The sequence below is a fragment of the Cyrtonyx montezumae genome, unplaced genomic scaffold (assembly GCF_038088225.1).
Source record: "Cyrtonyx montezumae isolate F1298 unplaced genomic scaffold, pur_monq_1.0 scaffold_3, whole genome shotgun sequence".
NCBI classification, from domain to species: Eukaryota; Metazoa; Chordata; class Aves; order Galliformes; family Odontophoridae; genus Cyrtonyx; species Cyrtonyx montezumae.
In genome coordinates, this window is record NW_027072034.1 from 77,529,615 (window position 1) to 77,545,926 (window position 16,312).

At 39.3% G+C, this 16,312-nt stretch overlaps 1 protein-coding gene across 3 annotated transcripts in view; it reads right to left on the reverse strand.

Moving 5' to 3' along the window:
- ALCAM (activated leukocyte cell adhesion molecule) overlaps positions 1–16,312 on the reverse strand; it is a 116,959-nt gene that overhangs the window by 34,423 nt on the left and 66,224 nt on the right. For all 3 annotated transcript variants that reach the window (XM_065741977.1, XM_065741979.1, XM_065741978.1), the window contains exon 2: positions 184–284. In XM_065741977.1, the coding sequence (XP_065598049.1) occupies positions 184–284 (101 nt within the window). The remainder of the gene's footprint in view (positions 1–183; positions 285–16,312) is intronic.

A 16,312-nucleotide genomic window follows, 5' to 3' on the forward strand; every position in this document is an offset into this window, starting at 1 on the left:
CTCTCATCTATACTTGGCAGAACGATGGGGATCTAGCAGTCTTAGAAACATAGAAACAAGTGACTTTGTATATAAGGCAGAAATCCTATGGATTGAAATCTTGAAGACTCACACACACACACACACACACACACACATTTTCTTACACCGGCTCTAATGAATAAAAATGTAAGCTATACTTACATATTTCCATTTTCCAAACATCAGACCATCTGGTACTTCTAGACGACAAGGCATAGTAATAGTGTCCCCATATACTGCATTTACTGTATACAATCCCAGAGCTAGAAGAGAAACAGATGAAAAAAAGGAAATAATGAATGTGTTTTCTTGACTCCCAATATGTAAAAGCTTCTTTTCACGGTTACTACAAAAGAAGAGCCACCTCCCTTGCAAATGGTTATTTTCCAGCATATAGGATTTATCTCCAAACCTCTAACAAAATAGGATTCCTGACACTAACTTAGTTCACTTAAATATCACACCCTTTCTCAATCTTTTTCCTGCTGCAGTCAGTGGGAGCCGAATGAATTTTCCAACAGCATTTTACTCGTTCAGCTGGATGAACACGTACACTACAATCAGCATGCATTGCTATTGTTCCAAACTCAATACCAGAAAAGGGAAATCCCTATATATTTATTTTCTTTATCTCAGAAATTGGTTACTTGCGCCCAGAGAGGTTATGTTGCAATGCCCTGCTGTGATGAGGCCAGCAGACAGGCATTATTCTGACTGCTGTGCTACATTGAAAACTTAGAAAAGAAAGAAAGAGAAAGAGCACGCTATTTAAGTGCTACATTTCCTTAAACATTGGAAACAAAGTAGTCTGTTCACAGAGGCTTTGGAAAACTGAAGTGAAACGCTCCCATGAATTATTTAAAAATAGCTTTTTAGAACCCTCAGCACAGTGTTACTGTGCTAATGCATACGATTCGCAGGGTAGAACTGACCCACTTATCTTTATTTTCACTGTCCAGAACATGAAGACTGTAAAAAAGCAACAGACCCTGAAGTGCTGTGAGAATGCAGGGAAGTTTAAAGCAAAGATGCTACAGCTCAGTACATTCACTACAACTTCACTATGAGTCACTGCTTTGATTTCATCTTTAGCAGTCACCTCAGCTCTTGGAGAAACCAAGCACTCCTTACACCGAAGATGTCATCTCATAAGAAAGCAGAGAAACAGTCGAACAAGCTAAAGTTTGATAGACTACAGGAATTCAGTAGGTAACAGGCAACGATGCTGGCATGTGCCATAATATTTATTTCCTTCATAGCATGCCACATCAACTAAATGACTACTAATCTCATTCTAATTCTGTTATGTAATTGGTCACAATCATGTCTTGGGTACATTATTATCAAGACTGCCTGCTTGATTTGCTACCGTTTGCCAAGACCAGCGTTTTGCTACACTGAAATAGGAGTTGGTCCACTAGGTGGTGCTGAATAAGTGCACACTTCAGAAAATGAAGCAAAAAATTGTGCTGAAAGCAGCTAGCTTTAACAATATAGGACTGATGTTTTATGAAATCAAACGGCAAATGGAAGCAAAATTCAAAATGGGAACAAGTTTTCTTCCCTTGACCCTCCTTTGCTCTGATCCTCATTCTGATCTTCAGGAGGAGGGGGACCACACAACTTTAGCTTTACAAGCTGAATCATAATGTTCATTTCTGCCAGAACTAGAAAACAGCCCTTTCTTGATCCTCTCTCCCATGGGTGCAAATTTATAAGAGAACTGCAAATACTTACTCCATTGGTAACCAGGTTAGCACTCATTCAAATTCCAGTCAAACACCACCAGCAATTTGAAATTCTGTGATGGTATTTTGCATCACATGGAAAAACAGAAACTGCTCCTTCTGCTAGCAGATACTCCCTGTCATCAGGGGAAAACAAAATAACCCTGTGGGATCCGTAAGACTGTTCCTCACCACTCTCTCCTAGGCAATCGTTTAACCCCTGCAAGTTGCTAAGGTAACAAGCGTATGCCACCAAATACCTGACAAGCAGCCACAGGAATGTGAATGAAACTGCTTCTGGAAAGGATTTACGTTTATAGCATTCAGAGCAGGTAATCAATGAATGCCCTGATAAATGGAAAGCTTGGCCTCTGGTTTTAGAAGAACTCTTTCATCTGAAATGTATTCCTTCAAATGGGTAAAAGCCCCACAAAATCACGTCTTGCCATAAATTACTGAAATTAAAAACACACTGTTTTCTAGGAATTTGTTAACAGATAGTACCAGAAAAACATGAGCTTTACTTTACATAAAAGGAAACAGACTTTAGAAAAATACAAAAGGTCCTGTAGTAAAACTTTCTCCTCTCTTTTCTGTAAGGAAAAATCAAGGGCATTTGAGGAGCGCAAACTAGTTGAATAACTACAAACTTTCATAGCAGAAACTGCAGTAATAACTGCAAAACAACTTCGAAAACCCATACATTAAAAAAAACAAACCATCAAAAACCTCTCAAGAAGTTGGGAAATTCCTCTTTGTAGCTTAACTACATGATGATTCTTATTTTTTTTCTTTTTAAACATAGTTTCCAGCTCGTTTGAAGGCAAATAAAAAGGGATCTACAAATACAAATTGCCATGTGCCCTAACATCACACAGGGTCAATGTCACAGCCCCTGTATCTAATTAACGGCAGTAGGGGGCAAAGGGAACTGTAGGAGATAATACAAAAAGAGGTCAGCAGCCATCACTCCCTGCATTTCTGACACAGCTTTCCATAGCTAATTAAGACCTCAGCCAGCTCCCCTACATAAGTTTCAGATTTTATCTTCTAAAACTGCGCCAGTGCTTTTGATAACAGTGCTAATTCAGAGGCAGGATCTCTTTCCACCTACACAAGGCACAGCTCTACTGAAGTACCTGCAAGTAGTTATAGGTATACTCCAAGTTAATCCAGCTGACTTCCCTGCCCTGCCTTCTCCAGGACCATGCAGGCTCAGGTGATTCTTAACTCATTTTCCCCTTCTTTGACCCAGCAATGAAGAAATTCCTCTTTGAGCCTGATAAACCTTCCCCAGCAGGACACTGCTAAAGTGAGACTACATTTGTTTGCTGGTGGTATTAATTACAATTATTTTTACAGCCCCATAGCAGTACGAACCAGCATCCCCCTTTGTCCAGCTCTTTGTGTGGCCTGCCCAAGGGAAGAACTGAGCAGTTATTACCAACAGACTCGTGTGACAAACCTGAAAATCTGACTTGCTGATAAGAGGCTTAGAGAGCTGTTACTATTTTATTTTAGATCTTCATCAAGACTGCATGATATAAGTCATAATTTAGACTAATTATTAATCTTTAAAACAGGAAGTGTCAGATAAGAGGGATAGAAGGTGAATATAAAAACAAAGAAACAAACAAAAAAAAACAAAAACAGGAAAGTGATGTTTATTCCAACAAAAGCTGCAGGAAAATATTTTCCACCCAAGAATGCTTATCTTGCAATAAACCCACTTTTAACTACTTAGAAGTAACTTTTTTAGACGAAAGTCTGTTTAATGACCCTTCAGAAGCAAGATTCACTAGAGACTATGAATCTGTATCCCAAAACTATGACTAGGAGAGCTACTGCCCAAAACACATCTTCATCTGCAAGCTCAGATGCCTTGAAGTGCAGCTGACTTCTACTCAGTAAAGTAACAAACATGGGCAAACTGTCTCTCCCTCAACACCCAAGTCCACCACTTTAACTGACACTTTAGATGCTTATAGACATCCTATATTTTCCTTCTACACCTGATTATTTACTGCTGATGCCTCTGTCCTGCAAGTTTCAGCAGTGATGCTTTCTGTTCCTTTTCCTGGACCTCAGCAGCAAGGTTTCACTATCTGATAATACCAGAACACACGGGCCATGACTGTTCTTTGCAGCTCTCAGCAGTAGCCCTGTATGTTAGTGGTCAGAGGAGGTAAACTCACAGCTTCCAGAACGGATGTGTCCAAAGTAAGGAGCTATTATGTTTATATAGTGACTACTTCAGAAAGCAACAGTTAAATTTGGCACTCTGAATCTTGATTTGAGGTTTTGGCCCTACAAGCTTATTTCTGGGTAGCTCAGGTTACATTGTGGGAGGCTAGAAAAATTTGCCTAATGAAATTAAGATTTTATTAAGCTGCTTATTGTCAGCTCTGAAGTAGTCAAAAGCATGTTTTTCTCTCTACCTTCCTTTCAATTCCTAAGGGCATTTTAGATACACAGCTATACACAGGTCCTCTTGAAGCATCCTTTTACGTACCACCCAGGAAGCATGAGTACTTCAGAAAGACAGTAACTGTGTGTTCTTAAGATCAGAAAAACACCATTTATTAATGGTATTTTATTTTACTGACAAAGCAGTATTTGAATGACAGGCGGGTGCTGGTACAGCACAAAACGCATTAACAAGGACTGTCCAGCACTGAATGAATGAAACTGAATTTGACAGAAGGTACTTCCTCTCTCAACTGGTGATGCTGACAATTTCCTTATGGTGCTTTTAAGTGTGAAAAGTATTTTTCACTTAATTACAAGCAGCATTTAGAGAGAAAATTAAGAGAGCAGCCCTTCACTGGACTCCGTCCACTACTTCTACCTTGTGCTTGTAGTGGGTGGGCCCATAACAGAGCACAGTACTTCATGTGTGGCCTCCCCAGGGCTGAGTAAAAGTATCACCTCCCTCCACCTGCTGGCAACTCTTTTCCCAGTGCAGCTCAGGACGCTGTTAGCCTTCTCTGCTGCTATAAAACATTGCTGTCTCATGCTCAGTTTGGTATCCACCAGCACCCCCAGGTTCTTTTCTACAGAACTGCTTTTCACTCACACCAAGCCACAGACAGTACTCAACTACTTTTTCTCTCTCTCCTGGCTGGCAGAAATTTGCATCTTCAGAAAGACTTTCAAAACACTTATCATGGGAGCTGAGCAGAGGAGAGTATACTGAACATGTCACAGACCTCATATTTCACCACCTGGGCCTGACTATGTCAGGAGAAAAAAAAGCACAAGTGCAGTGTGGATATAATATGCTTGTAATCATCCTTTTTGCTGAGCTACACCAGTCAGACAGCTATCAGTCTTGAGTCAGTCCCCATGATCTGGCTCACTCTACCAAAAGCAGAGAAAACACAACAGACACTTCTATAAAATGCTCCCATGGATATTCCTTTGGTCACTTTGGGTTTTGCTCCCAGTGTTATTTATACTAACCATGGGCAATCAAAAAGAATACTCTGCTAATCTTCTCACATCGAATGGAGAACATGAATTGCTTTTCAGGACATTAAAAGACAGGTTAAATGAGAAAAAAATAGAACAAAAGTTTGCGTTATCAAAACTCATGCACATGACAAGCCCTTCTGGAGATCAGTGGGTACAATCATTCCCTATTTTGTACTTCAGTGTCACAACAGAGAAGCGGGGCAAAGACTTTAGTGTTTGAATTTTCTTGATTAGCCTCCTCTTTATATATACGAATAAGCACAAATGATTGTATATTTGTTATCTAGTACAGGTTATATAAGCAATATATTTCTTGTGTCTTCTTATTTAAGTACTGAAACAAACCCACCCATTTGTGACCAAGCCTTCAAAAGGTCTTTTAGTTTTAAGAGAATCATCAATATTACACAAGATGGAAACTAACTACACATAAACATATCTAGAAGTATTTAACATAACATACCTTCAAAACATCAGAACTTTAAAGGTTTCCTGCTCTTTACTGCAGCATTCCTTCAAAGATTTTTAAACTCTGAATAACATTAGTGTGCAGACAATTTTAACACCAAAGGACAAAAAAAAAAAATCCTTTATCATCTCATAAGCGCTGACGCAACAGACAGCAATTACCTTTTGGAAGCCTCAGCGCTTGCTTGAACTCTTTGAAGCTGTGAAATAACTGAATGGAAATGCACATTTACCTTTTTTTTTTTTTTCTTCTCTGGAAGACCCAACTCAAAACATAGTTGTGATTTTGGAAGATACTAAACTTCCTTTTTGACAAGCTGGTCAAAGAAACACCTACACTGTTCTAAAGATACAAGCTGTAAAACTCAAACAGGATCACTTATGTGCTTAGCACTAATTTTGTAAGAAAAAGATGTAAATTAGGGAGATGGGACTTGCCACCCAGGAAAATCAAGCCATCAGTCAGAACTGATCAGAAAACAGACAATATGTAACGTGAAGAGATACTGGTAACATCAGAGATAGATAGCACCAAGTGTCAACAGACTTCAAGTATACTTTTATATACAGCAGTATGGTTGTTTAAACACCAGAAGTTTTCCTTATAAATTGGGAAAAATTCTAAAGAAAACACATCAACACTTCCCTTGGAGTAGAAAAAAAAAAACAACAAAACACTGAAAAATTCATTGCTGTGAAAAGGGTGATAACAGCCTTATACTTTATCTGGAATCCAATCACTGAGGTCACAGTAGAAAAGTTGCACATGGTATGAGAAGTTGGGAGAGATCTTTTGTTTTAAGCCAGAAATTGCAAACATTCAAAAAAAAACATTAAAAAAAATAATAAAAATCACTCTGTGGATCTTTAAACCTTCAAAATGTTGTCAAGCTCATGCAAATTTCATTTTTGCAATTGCACATCCTAAAATAACCTGGTCTATATGATTTGAAAATTCTCTCCTGTGGACCCAGTGCTCTTACTTTTTTAAAATTCCAAATAAACCATTCATAATCTTCCTTATCAGTACAGAGAGAGTGGCTATAACTAGAAACTAGCTCAGATAATCTGCTGTACATGACCCAAGTTGCATGTTATCAACAAATAAATCTTCAATTTCTGGTCAAGAGAACAGAGGCTAATGCCTGGTATTTTCAGCCAGCCATGTTCTGCATGGGAGCCATAGTTTTCTATTAGGTAAGCTTGCCTCAAGGGTGAGCTCAGGACTGAGATCTCTCTGAGTTCAGGCAGAAGAGTCATGCAAAATCCCAGTGAGCACTTTAATCGTGATTTTTGAAGCCCTGCAATGCAACCATGTAAGGCTCTGGGTGGTGCATATCTGTTTGCAAGTCAGACTCCTCAACTGCTGTTTATTTCACGGAGTATCCAGCTGCTTCACTATTTGGGCAGCTATTTTCCCCACTTCCCACACATGAATGCAGCTTTCCTATCTGTACACTCTCTTCGCTCAAAGCTTGATTTCAAATGATTTTAGTACAAGCTCTTGAGAAGTCTGAGGTAAATTTCCATCAGCAAGACAGAAGTGTTAGAAAGCTGCATTCTTCCAAGGGCGCAAGGCTTTGTGAAAGATGCTACAGCATGCAGTTACAGCATGCAGTTATCATTACTGTGAGGTTGTTTGCCTTTGTGAGGTTCAAACTGAGCATTCCTTAGAACATTTATACTGTCACCAGAGAATGTACAGAAGAAAGGCTTCTTCAGTTCAAATGTAACAAAACACATAAAAAAATTTTGTTAATTTAGGGCCTTTATATAAGTTAGACAACAATCACAACAGTAGTCGTTCAAGCACCAAACATTTCTAGAATATTTAGTAGGCAAAATAAATTTGCATATATTCATGCTCTTAAAATTCAAGTGCCCTTTATTGAGTGACAACAATAATGTATTTAAAGTAAAATGGACACTCCTTTCTGAGTCAGCAAGCTTTGAAACTACATACAAAAACTGCTCCTAGCATTAGCATCTGCAATGCTTGAAATCAAGTGAGTAGTTCAAAGCTCAGCAAACAATGCAAAATGCACTGCAGAATATATTATTTGTATTGACATACAAACCTTCCTAACTGTTCCACATCAGCCACTGTTCCAGTACACAGTTCCAAGAAGACAAAGGAAATTGCTGAGAGCAATAGCATTGAAATTGGACCAGCAAGGCTCAGGTTTGCTCAGATGTAGTAAACGCCTCTAGGCTTTTTTTAATCTAGTCCCTTTTAAATTAAGAAAGCCCAAAATGTACTGAAGCAAAGGAAAGAAAACCCATGAAAGAAGTAAGTGCCCTTGCATGGTACGGGATAGCAAAATTTTATCTCGAGAGGGAAGTCCTAGACTTCTTTCCACAAAATAAACACCCAAAACATTACTTGTGATTTTAATGGCCTATTATGACACTATTTTACAGAAAGCTTTAAGCTCAGAATTATGTCACGCTATTTCTGGATTTGTGGGTTTAAATTTTCAAATTCCCTGAGTAAATCATACAAATTTAAAAAATTCCATATACACTGTAAGTAGGGAAAATGTAGTGTAATTCTAAGAAAATATCTGTAAATATGACATAAGAAATATTCCTACTTAAACTTCTTGAATTAACATAATGCTAGTAGAAATGAAGCTTCCATAAGAAGCTGATGGAATCTTGTTAAAAGACAATATTGGCAAGTTGTAATTCAGAGGAAGGGGTAGGATGGCCAACACATCTTTTAGTAGGTTCTTCCGTTTGAGATGGAGCAGTGAATAAAGGAACTGATTACTTGCAAGGTTTATTTTTGTTGGTGCATGTGAATGCTTTTTTTATATATTTAGAATTTAAAAATTATTTAAATAGTTATCAACATATGGTGTGATTTCTTAAAATTTTTAATTTTTTTTCTATACTTTTAAGTATTTCAGCACATCTGGCAAGGCAGCGATCTGTAGCTTCCCAAGGTTTGATGATACAAGCTGTCTGCCAAGAGATGAGCAGCAAAATATGGAAAAACAGTTACAGAGTCAGTACTGCCAGGAGTTTTAACTTTAAAGGATATAACTAATTAGGTAAAATGGAATCAGCAAAGCCCCTTCAATTTGATGAAATTTCTGCTCCTTTTTGAGGTTAGCCTGTGATTGTTCCCACAGCATACTTCTCTTCCACTTCTCAGCAACCCTTCCAAAATGCTTTTCCATTTGCTGAAACTACTCCAATTATTTTTTACCTTCTTGTTATGCTAGTCAGCAATGTTGCCAAGTATCCAATAGCTTAAAGGAACTTAGAAGTTTCTATTAAGTTAAATAAAATCTGTAGCTCAAAAATAATAATCTAAAATGCTCTAAAATCCTATTTTGCTATGAATCTCTTATTTATTTATTTATTTTTAAAGGCCAATAGAAAGTGTACTAAATTAAGCACTGGCCCTCTTACTTCTTCATAACCTAATATTGACAGTGTGGATCAATATACCCACAGGCTAACACAGCAGGAAAAGCATATAATTTATATAAAAATGCTGAATAAAAGGCTAAACAGCATTAGTTCTTCATATCAAAATTATGAGATATTTTGTTTTGGTACTGCAAAAATATATTAATCTGCCATCCTAGATTTTAAGTCAATGTCAAGTTGGCAGCATAAAAAAGGAGAAGATGCTTTGAAGGAGGAGGCTGGACTTGTCCTCTTGCATCCCTCTAATTGTTGTGCTTCTTCACCACAGGGAGAAGCCCTGAAAATGAGAGTGCAGCACCGTAGATATTGTTGTGCTGGCAGCAATGGGGATCCAAACCTACTGACTCCTCTGTGGCAGTGAACACAGAGTGATTCCCATTCCATGGCTGGGATTTTGCTGCACTCTGCCATGAACCTCTTTCCATTGGCCTGCACAGGATCACAACAATGAAGAGCAACCACAACACTGCAAGGAGGAGTCACTGCTGTTTCACTTAGTCAACTGTTGTTGCTGTGCAGCCATAGAACCATGCTAAGGCTTCACTATGATCATCATTTAATCAAAAAGGCAAGTAATGCACCGAATTCCTTGACCATGGTGCACTTTTCAAACTACAGAAAACACTGGAAAACAAGTTTTCTTTCATATATATTATGGACCGTATGTGTGAGTGTAGTACACACTAACATGTCTATGCACAAGCACCACTCCTAAGTACTTCCCCTTAGTCCCTTGGTCTGTGGAAACCCATAAACAGAAAAGAGAACAAAGAACATGTCTGTTTTTTTGGTTTTTTTTTTTCTTCAGAATTTTATACTAAGAAATGTACGCTTCAACTCTTCCATAAAAGCAAAGGGAAAGCAGTCCAAGCAAGTTCCTAGCTTTGGAAAAGTAGCCTGTAAGTAAAGTATCATTATCTTTCTCCTGGGATCAAACAGAAGTGAGGATGCATATAAAGATCACAGCATCACAGAGATGTCTGATCCTGAATACACATATTCCCCATCAGTAAATGGAAGGGGTCCATGGCCACAATCACAGAGCCACCAGCAGCATTAAAGCTAGCTGCTTTTTCTCACTCCTCTCTGCACTTTCTCTACTTCCACTTTAGGGAAAATATTGTGGTTAACATACCCGTGAATTGGCAGTATGGTTGACAAAATTTTCCATGCTTCCCTTTATAAAGGTACATAAAAGATACTGAACTTCTTAGTAAGTGACAACTTATAAACTATTTACACTTTATAAAATATTCACTCTCCAAAATACGCACATACTCCTTAAATTTCTTTAAACATGAAGGAATTTCAAGAGTATATTGAGGAAAGAAAACAAATCAGAGGATAATTTTGCAAAGCATGAGTGCAAGTATATATAAAGCACAGACCAGTGTAGTTAAAAGCTAAGAAAAACAAAGAAAAAGATCAGAAATCATGAGAAACAATCTAACACAAAAAACAAAAACAAAACCTATAGTTAAATCAATGCCACCACAGTCCTTTTAAGCAAAGGAATCATGACAACAGGCAAAGCTTTAAGACAATCTCCTCATCTCAATTTTCTGCATCCTGTCTACAGTCACAGCATCACAGAACTGTAAGGGTTGGAAGGGATCTCTAGAGATCATGGAGTCCAACCCCCTGCCAAAGCAGCTCCCCAGCCCAGGTTGCACAGGTAGGTGTCCAGGCGGGTCTTGAATGTCTCTAGAGGAGACTCCACCACCTCCCTGGGCAGCCTGTGCTAGTGCTCCTTCACTGCACTGTGAAGAAGTTCCCATGCACATTTTTGAGTGGAACTTACTATGCATCAGTTTGTGGCCATTTCCCCTAGCTGTATCACCACACACTACAGAGAAGAGTCCAGCCTTGTCGCTTTGCCTCTCACTCCTTAGATATTTATAGGCATGGATCAGATCCCCTCTGAGTCTTCTTTTCTCAAGCCTGAACAGACCCAGGTCTCTCAGCCTTTCCTCATAAGAGAGGTGTTCTGTGCCCTTTATCATCTTTGTAGCCCTTCCCTGGACACATTCAAGGAGGTCTCTGTCTTTTTTTTGTACTGGGGAGCTCAGAACTGGACCTCACTTCCAGGTGAGGCCTCACCAGGGTAGAACAGAGGGGGAAGATCAACTCCCTCAACCTGCTGGCAACACTCTTTTCAATGCACCCCAGGATCCCACCGGCCTTCTTGGCTATCAGGGCACACTGCTGGCTCACGGCCAGCCTGTCACTCACCAGGACACCCAGGTCCCTCTCCTCAGAACTCATCACCAGCAGGTTATCCCCCAACCTGTACCAGTGCATGCAATTATTCCTCCCTATGCGCAAGACTCTACACTTGCTCTCATTAAACCTCATCTGGTTGATGAGGAGTCCTACTTATGGGAAGAGGCACTCCTTCCTGTCTCTCGGAAGTTTTCATGTTAAAAACTTACACCTAACCTGATATCAATAATCTTTTTATGCATACATACATATATGGTTTTATACGTACATATATTAAACCATGCTTATTTCTCTACTTCAAATCATGGTTTGCTCTGACAAGTAATCATGAAACAAGAAAAATTATTTATCTAATATTTGGATTGCCCCAGATTTGAAAATCTTATCTCTTCCGCTATCAAGGGATTTGCTTACTCATGAAAACCTATTCTAAGGTTCACAACCTCATTCTACCATGGGCTTGCTGTCTGGTACCAGCATCTTCTTCTACAGCAAAACAGCCTTTTGAGAAAGTAGAGCAGAATCTGTTTGGAAAAGGTTTAATTTTGTCTTCTATTTCTTAATTGGAAATCTGAAGCATTTAAAAAAGCTGTGACTGCATCGATGCAATAATCAACCCTTACATCCCAATAAGTAAGATATAAAATATTTAGTTAATCTAAGTTTGATTGGCAAGAAACATAGGATGCAACATTCTGCTGACAGAGCCACCTGAAAGCAGCTTGTACAAGGTAGTGTTCAGCCACACTTCCATTCTGCAGTCATAGTTGCCAGTCCAGTCCTGCTCTGCTTGCTGCTTTTAACAGAGCACATTCCCAAATGAGATGGATTCAACCAGCAGAAACAACCACAACCTGTGAACAACAAGCACAGTTCTTTTTCTGTAAATGAGATTGCTTATGGTGAAAAACATGAATTAAACACCTCAAAAAAAAACCCACCAAAAACAACAACACACAACCCCCCCCACCTTATAACTCACAGCTTGAAAGGGCATAGATAAAGGACTCATCTTTCCATAGCTCTGCGTGGATTGAATAAACTATACTTGCTGTAAACAGAATGCGTCCAGTGAGTGGTAAATGGAAAGTTTCAGTTTCCTATGCATAGCACGGCTCTGGTTCAGTGGAAATCCCCCCAGCTGATGATAGGCTTTTGCCTGCTACATCTGTTTTCCAATTGCGTTCCCTACTGATAAGGGAGATGACAAAGTGACATAGATGACATTAATACAGCTTCACTGGAATCATCAACGGGTCTTTGTTACCTAGAGACAAGACCTATCATTTCACTGATGGCACAATAACATAGGTGTGAGGGGGGAAAAAGCTCATTGAAAGTATAATGTGATAAATCCTTATGATTTATGCTAAAATAAGTGACTGACAGCTCCTTTGAGGCCTTCTTTAGATTTAATGGGCTCCTAACAGACATAGCTTTTCAAATTTCACAGATGCCTGTAGTCAGCATTATTAGTGGCAACTGTCTGCTGGTGAAGGAGTTTGAGATGAAACAGATGTGCTCTTCCTTTCCAGAACAGGAAAATATCAGCAGCACCTTTATTTTTGAAAGTTTTGTCTTTGCCTATCTTCATCAGTATCCTGAAAATTAACCGGTGTGCCAGCAGCACAAACTGACAACTACATAAAATGGAGTATTACATATTACACGCTCTTATTCGTTGGTGAAATACAGGATGCACTGACAGGGAAATACTTAAGGCTGGTGTGAATTCTGTGCCTATCATTTCTATTTAAGTTTACTTTGTTGAGGAAGAGATGCTGCCATATACTAGGATTTGTTTCAACCTTGTACACATTCATGTATGTGCACGTATACATAAAGTAGCATCAGATGCCCTAATAAAGAATTTACCCACAAATAAAATTGCCTTAAAAATAAAAAGCTTAAAATAATGCCTCACATATAAAACAACGGTTTGGTACAAACAAAGCTGGTAAGGACAGATCATCTGCAGGTCAAATCTGGTGGACTGGCTGACAGTGTCAAATGATTTTCCAATATAACTTAACATATAGGGACTGTCCACTTATTGAATAAATGGCTGTAGTATAAGTCACAGCTGCCCACTAGAGAACACCATGAAAGGCTAGAGAATGCAAAGTATCATTCCTACTCATTTTTTATTAATATAAAATTTACTTTGGCAATTGCTTTATGCCAATATAAATTTGCTATTAGGGCTACAAGCAGCAATGTGTACTGTAAAGGCTATCTTCTGACGACAAAAAGACATTAAAGATTTACAGGAAGTATTGTGCATACAGAAATAACAGAAGTTCAACTTTTCAAGTACTTATGCATAACAGTTATCTTTAAGAACAAACAGTCCCACAACACAGAGACTGGGGTGCAGTCATAATTTCTGCACAAAACAACACAATTACTATTAGAAAACAATTATGCTGAATAGGACTCTCACAGCTATTACAAACTGGGGTAGCTGCTTAAGCATTCAGGACCACTTTATAAGATAATAAGAGGCACTAAAATAACAAATAAACTAATGAAAAAGTCAACTAGCTAGCCCATGTTAAACCACTGTGGAGCTCCTGAATACCCTTGAGAAGCCACTGCTGTTTCCAGTGTAACTCCTGATGCAATGAGTTCCCCAGCCAAAATCCTGCCCAGGGCCTGCAGGAAGAACACTGGCACCCTCTACATACACTGCACAGGCTTTAGGGAATGCGTTCGTCACATGCCACTAGTTGTGATATAGTCTTTAATGGTATTATCCTGATCTAGTGCTTGACCTAGCAGTCCTCAACCTTGCTTGGGGTGGGGGATGGAACTTTGAGGACCATTCCAGCCCAAGACATTCTATGATTCTATGAAACAATAGCAGCTGTGTAGTTAGATTTATTTACTTTTAGGTTTCAATCTCAGTGGTCAAGTAAACATTAATTCCTCTGGAGCAGCCAGCCTTAGGTAGGTGCACAGCTTTCATGCAGAGGGGACACATTTATGCTGTCATTGCAACTCTGTAAAAACACATCTTGGTCACTGTCAACTGAGTCACCCCTCTAAAGACCAGTCAGGAATTCCCTGTACAGAAGATGGTTTTTACTTACCATGATGGCTTCTGTTGCACATTATGCTCTTGTAAACTGCATTAATACACAACTGCACTTATTAGTACAGTTCAATGTGATGTTTTGACCTACATAATGTGGTTGTAACTACCAGTTTCCTTATCTAGACACTGCTGCTGTCAATAGCACCTCTCCCTGAGGAGGGACACAGAATCCAAGTCCCTTGAGTTGTCATTTGGATTCCCCACAGAAACTTATGAGTCGACAACTAATTATTCATTTTTAGATACTAACAGTGTATTCAGAATACTGTGGTTGTTTCTCACTGTTTTTGTTACAGAATCAGAATGAGAGAATTGTAGGGGTTGGAAGGGACCTCTGGAGATCATTAAATACAACTACTCTGTTAAAGCAGATTTTCTACAGAAGGTCTCACAGGAAACTGTCCAGGCAGGTTTTGAATATCTTAAGAAAAGGAGACCTCACAGCCTCTCCTGACAGCTTGTTCCAGGTCTCTGCCACTCTGACAAAAAAATTCTTCCCTTTGTTTGTGTGGAACTTCCTGTGTTCCAGTTTTTGCCTGTTACTCCTTGTTCTGTGTCTGCACACCACTGAAAAGAGCCTGGCCTCATCCACTTGACTCCTGCACTTTCGTTATTTATAAACAGTTAAGTGATCCCCTCTCAGCCTTTCCTCACAAAGAAGATGCTCCAGGCTCTTAATGATTCTTGCAGCCCTCTGCCATTGTTGAACTGGGGAGCCCAGTACTAGACACGGTATTCGATATGTGGCCTCACCAGGACAGAGTAGAGGCACAGAAGGTATGCTGGCCAAGCCAACAAGCTGCTGACATGCTACCCTGGAGTAGATCAACTGCATGAGGGCAGAACCTCTATGCAAATCTTTATACTGCTGCTGTAAACAAGAGATGCCTTATTACTATCATAGAAGAGACATGAGTCACTTTGTGCTTTCTGTGAATAATCAGCATTCACAGAGCTCACCGAGGGACTGTTTCAGCTTTTGGTACAAGCTCAAAGCACACCTGAGCGGTGCAGCTGTGCTGTGGCCCCACAGCTCTCAGGTCTGAAGGCACTCAAGCTGCCTCTAGCCCTCCCCTACCACAGCTGGTCCACAGGAACTTGGCAGAAAACAATCCAGACAGAAAAACACTGATTCACCCCTGCTGCACACCACTGCCCAGCATCCAGAGGGGTGCTAAAGTGACTGACAGGGAGCAATGGATTTCCCCCAAAGAAAAAAATGTCTTCTTCTCTCTTTTGTAAGAAAGCAGGATGATTTCCTATAGTCTCCAGCTTCTGTAAAAATATGCATTAATTAGCAGACTTTTTTTTTTTTTTTTAATGCCATTACACCTAATTATTCTGAAGAAATCCTGAAAACTAATTATTGCTTCTGGAATCCTTTTTTCCCTTTTTGGGAGCCAGATGGTGCCCTCCCTGAAATACCAAGGCTAGAGAATTATTTATGTGAGCTCTGACCATGTGTGAATGGCTTGGGGAATGATGTATGTTTTTAATGCCCTGATCCTGACAACAGGCCTTTTTACCCTAAATTAATGGGAAACAAATGTCGCACAGTGAAGATAAAAATGACTTTGCAAAGTTTCATTCCTTAGAAGCCATCTTTTTTAAGAGACTGGGATCCTTGCAAAAAACAGTTGGCATCTGCTTGTCTGAAGGAGCTGAGGGGCACCATGACATGCATGAAATCATGGCATATGCTTTGTTTGGGCTGTGTGGGCACTAGGGAGAAAAAAAAATAAAAAAAGTCAATAGTACCTAGTATCAATGTTTCTAATTTTAGGTTGTGTTTCTTTAAAAAACAAAACAAAAAAGCAATTTAAAAAAAACCACAACTAAACCAAACAGAATAACCTAAGCT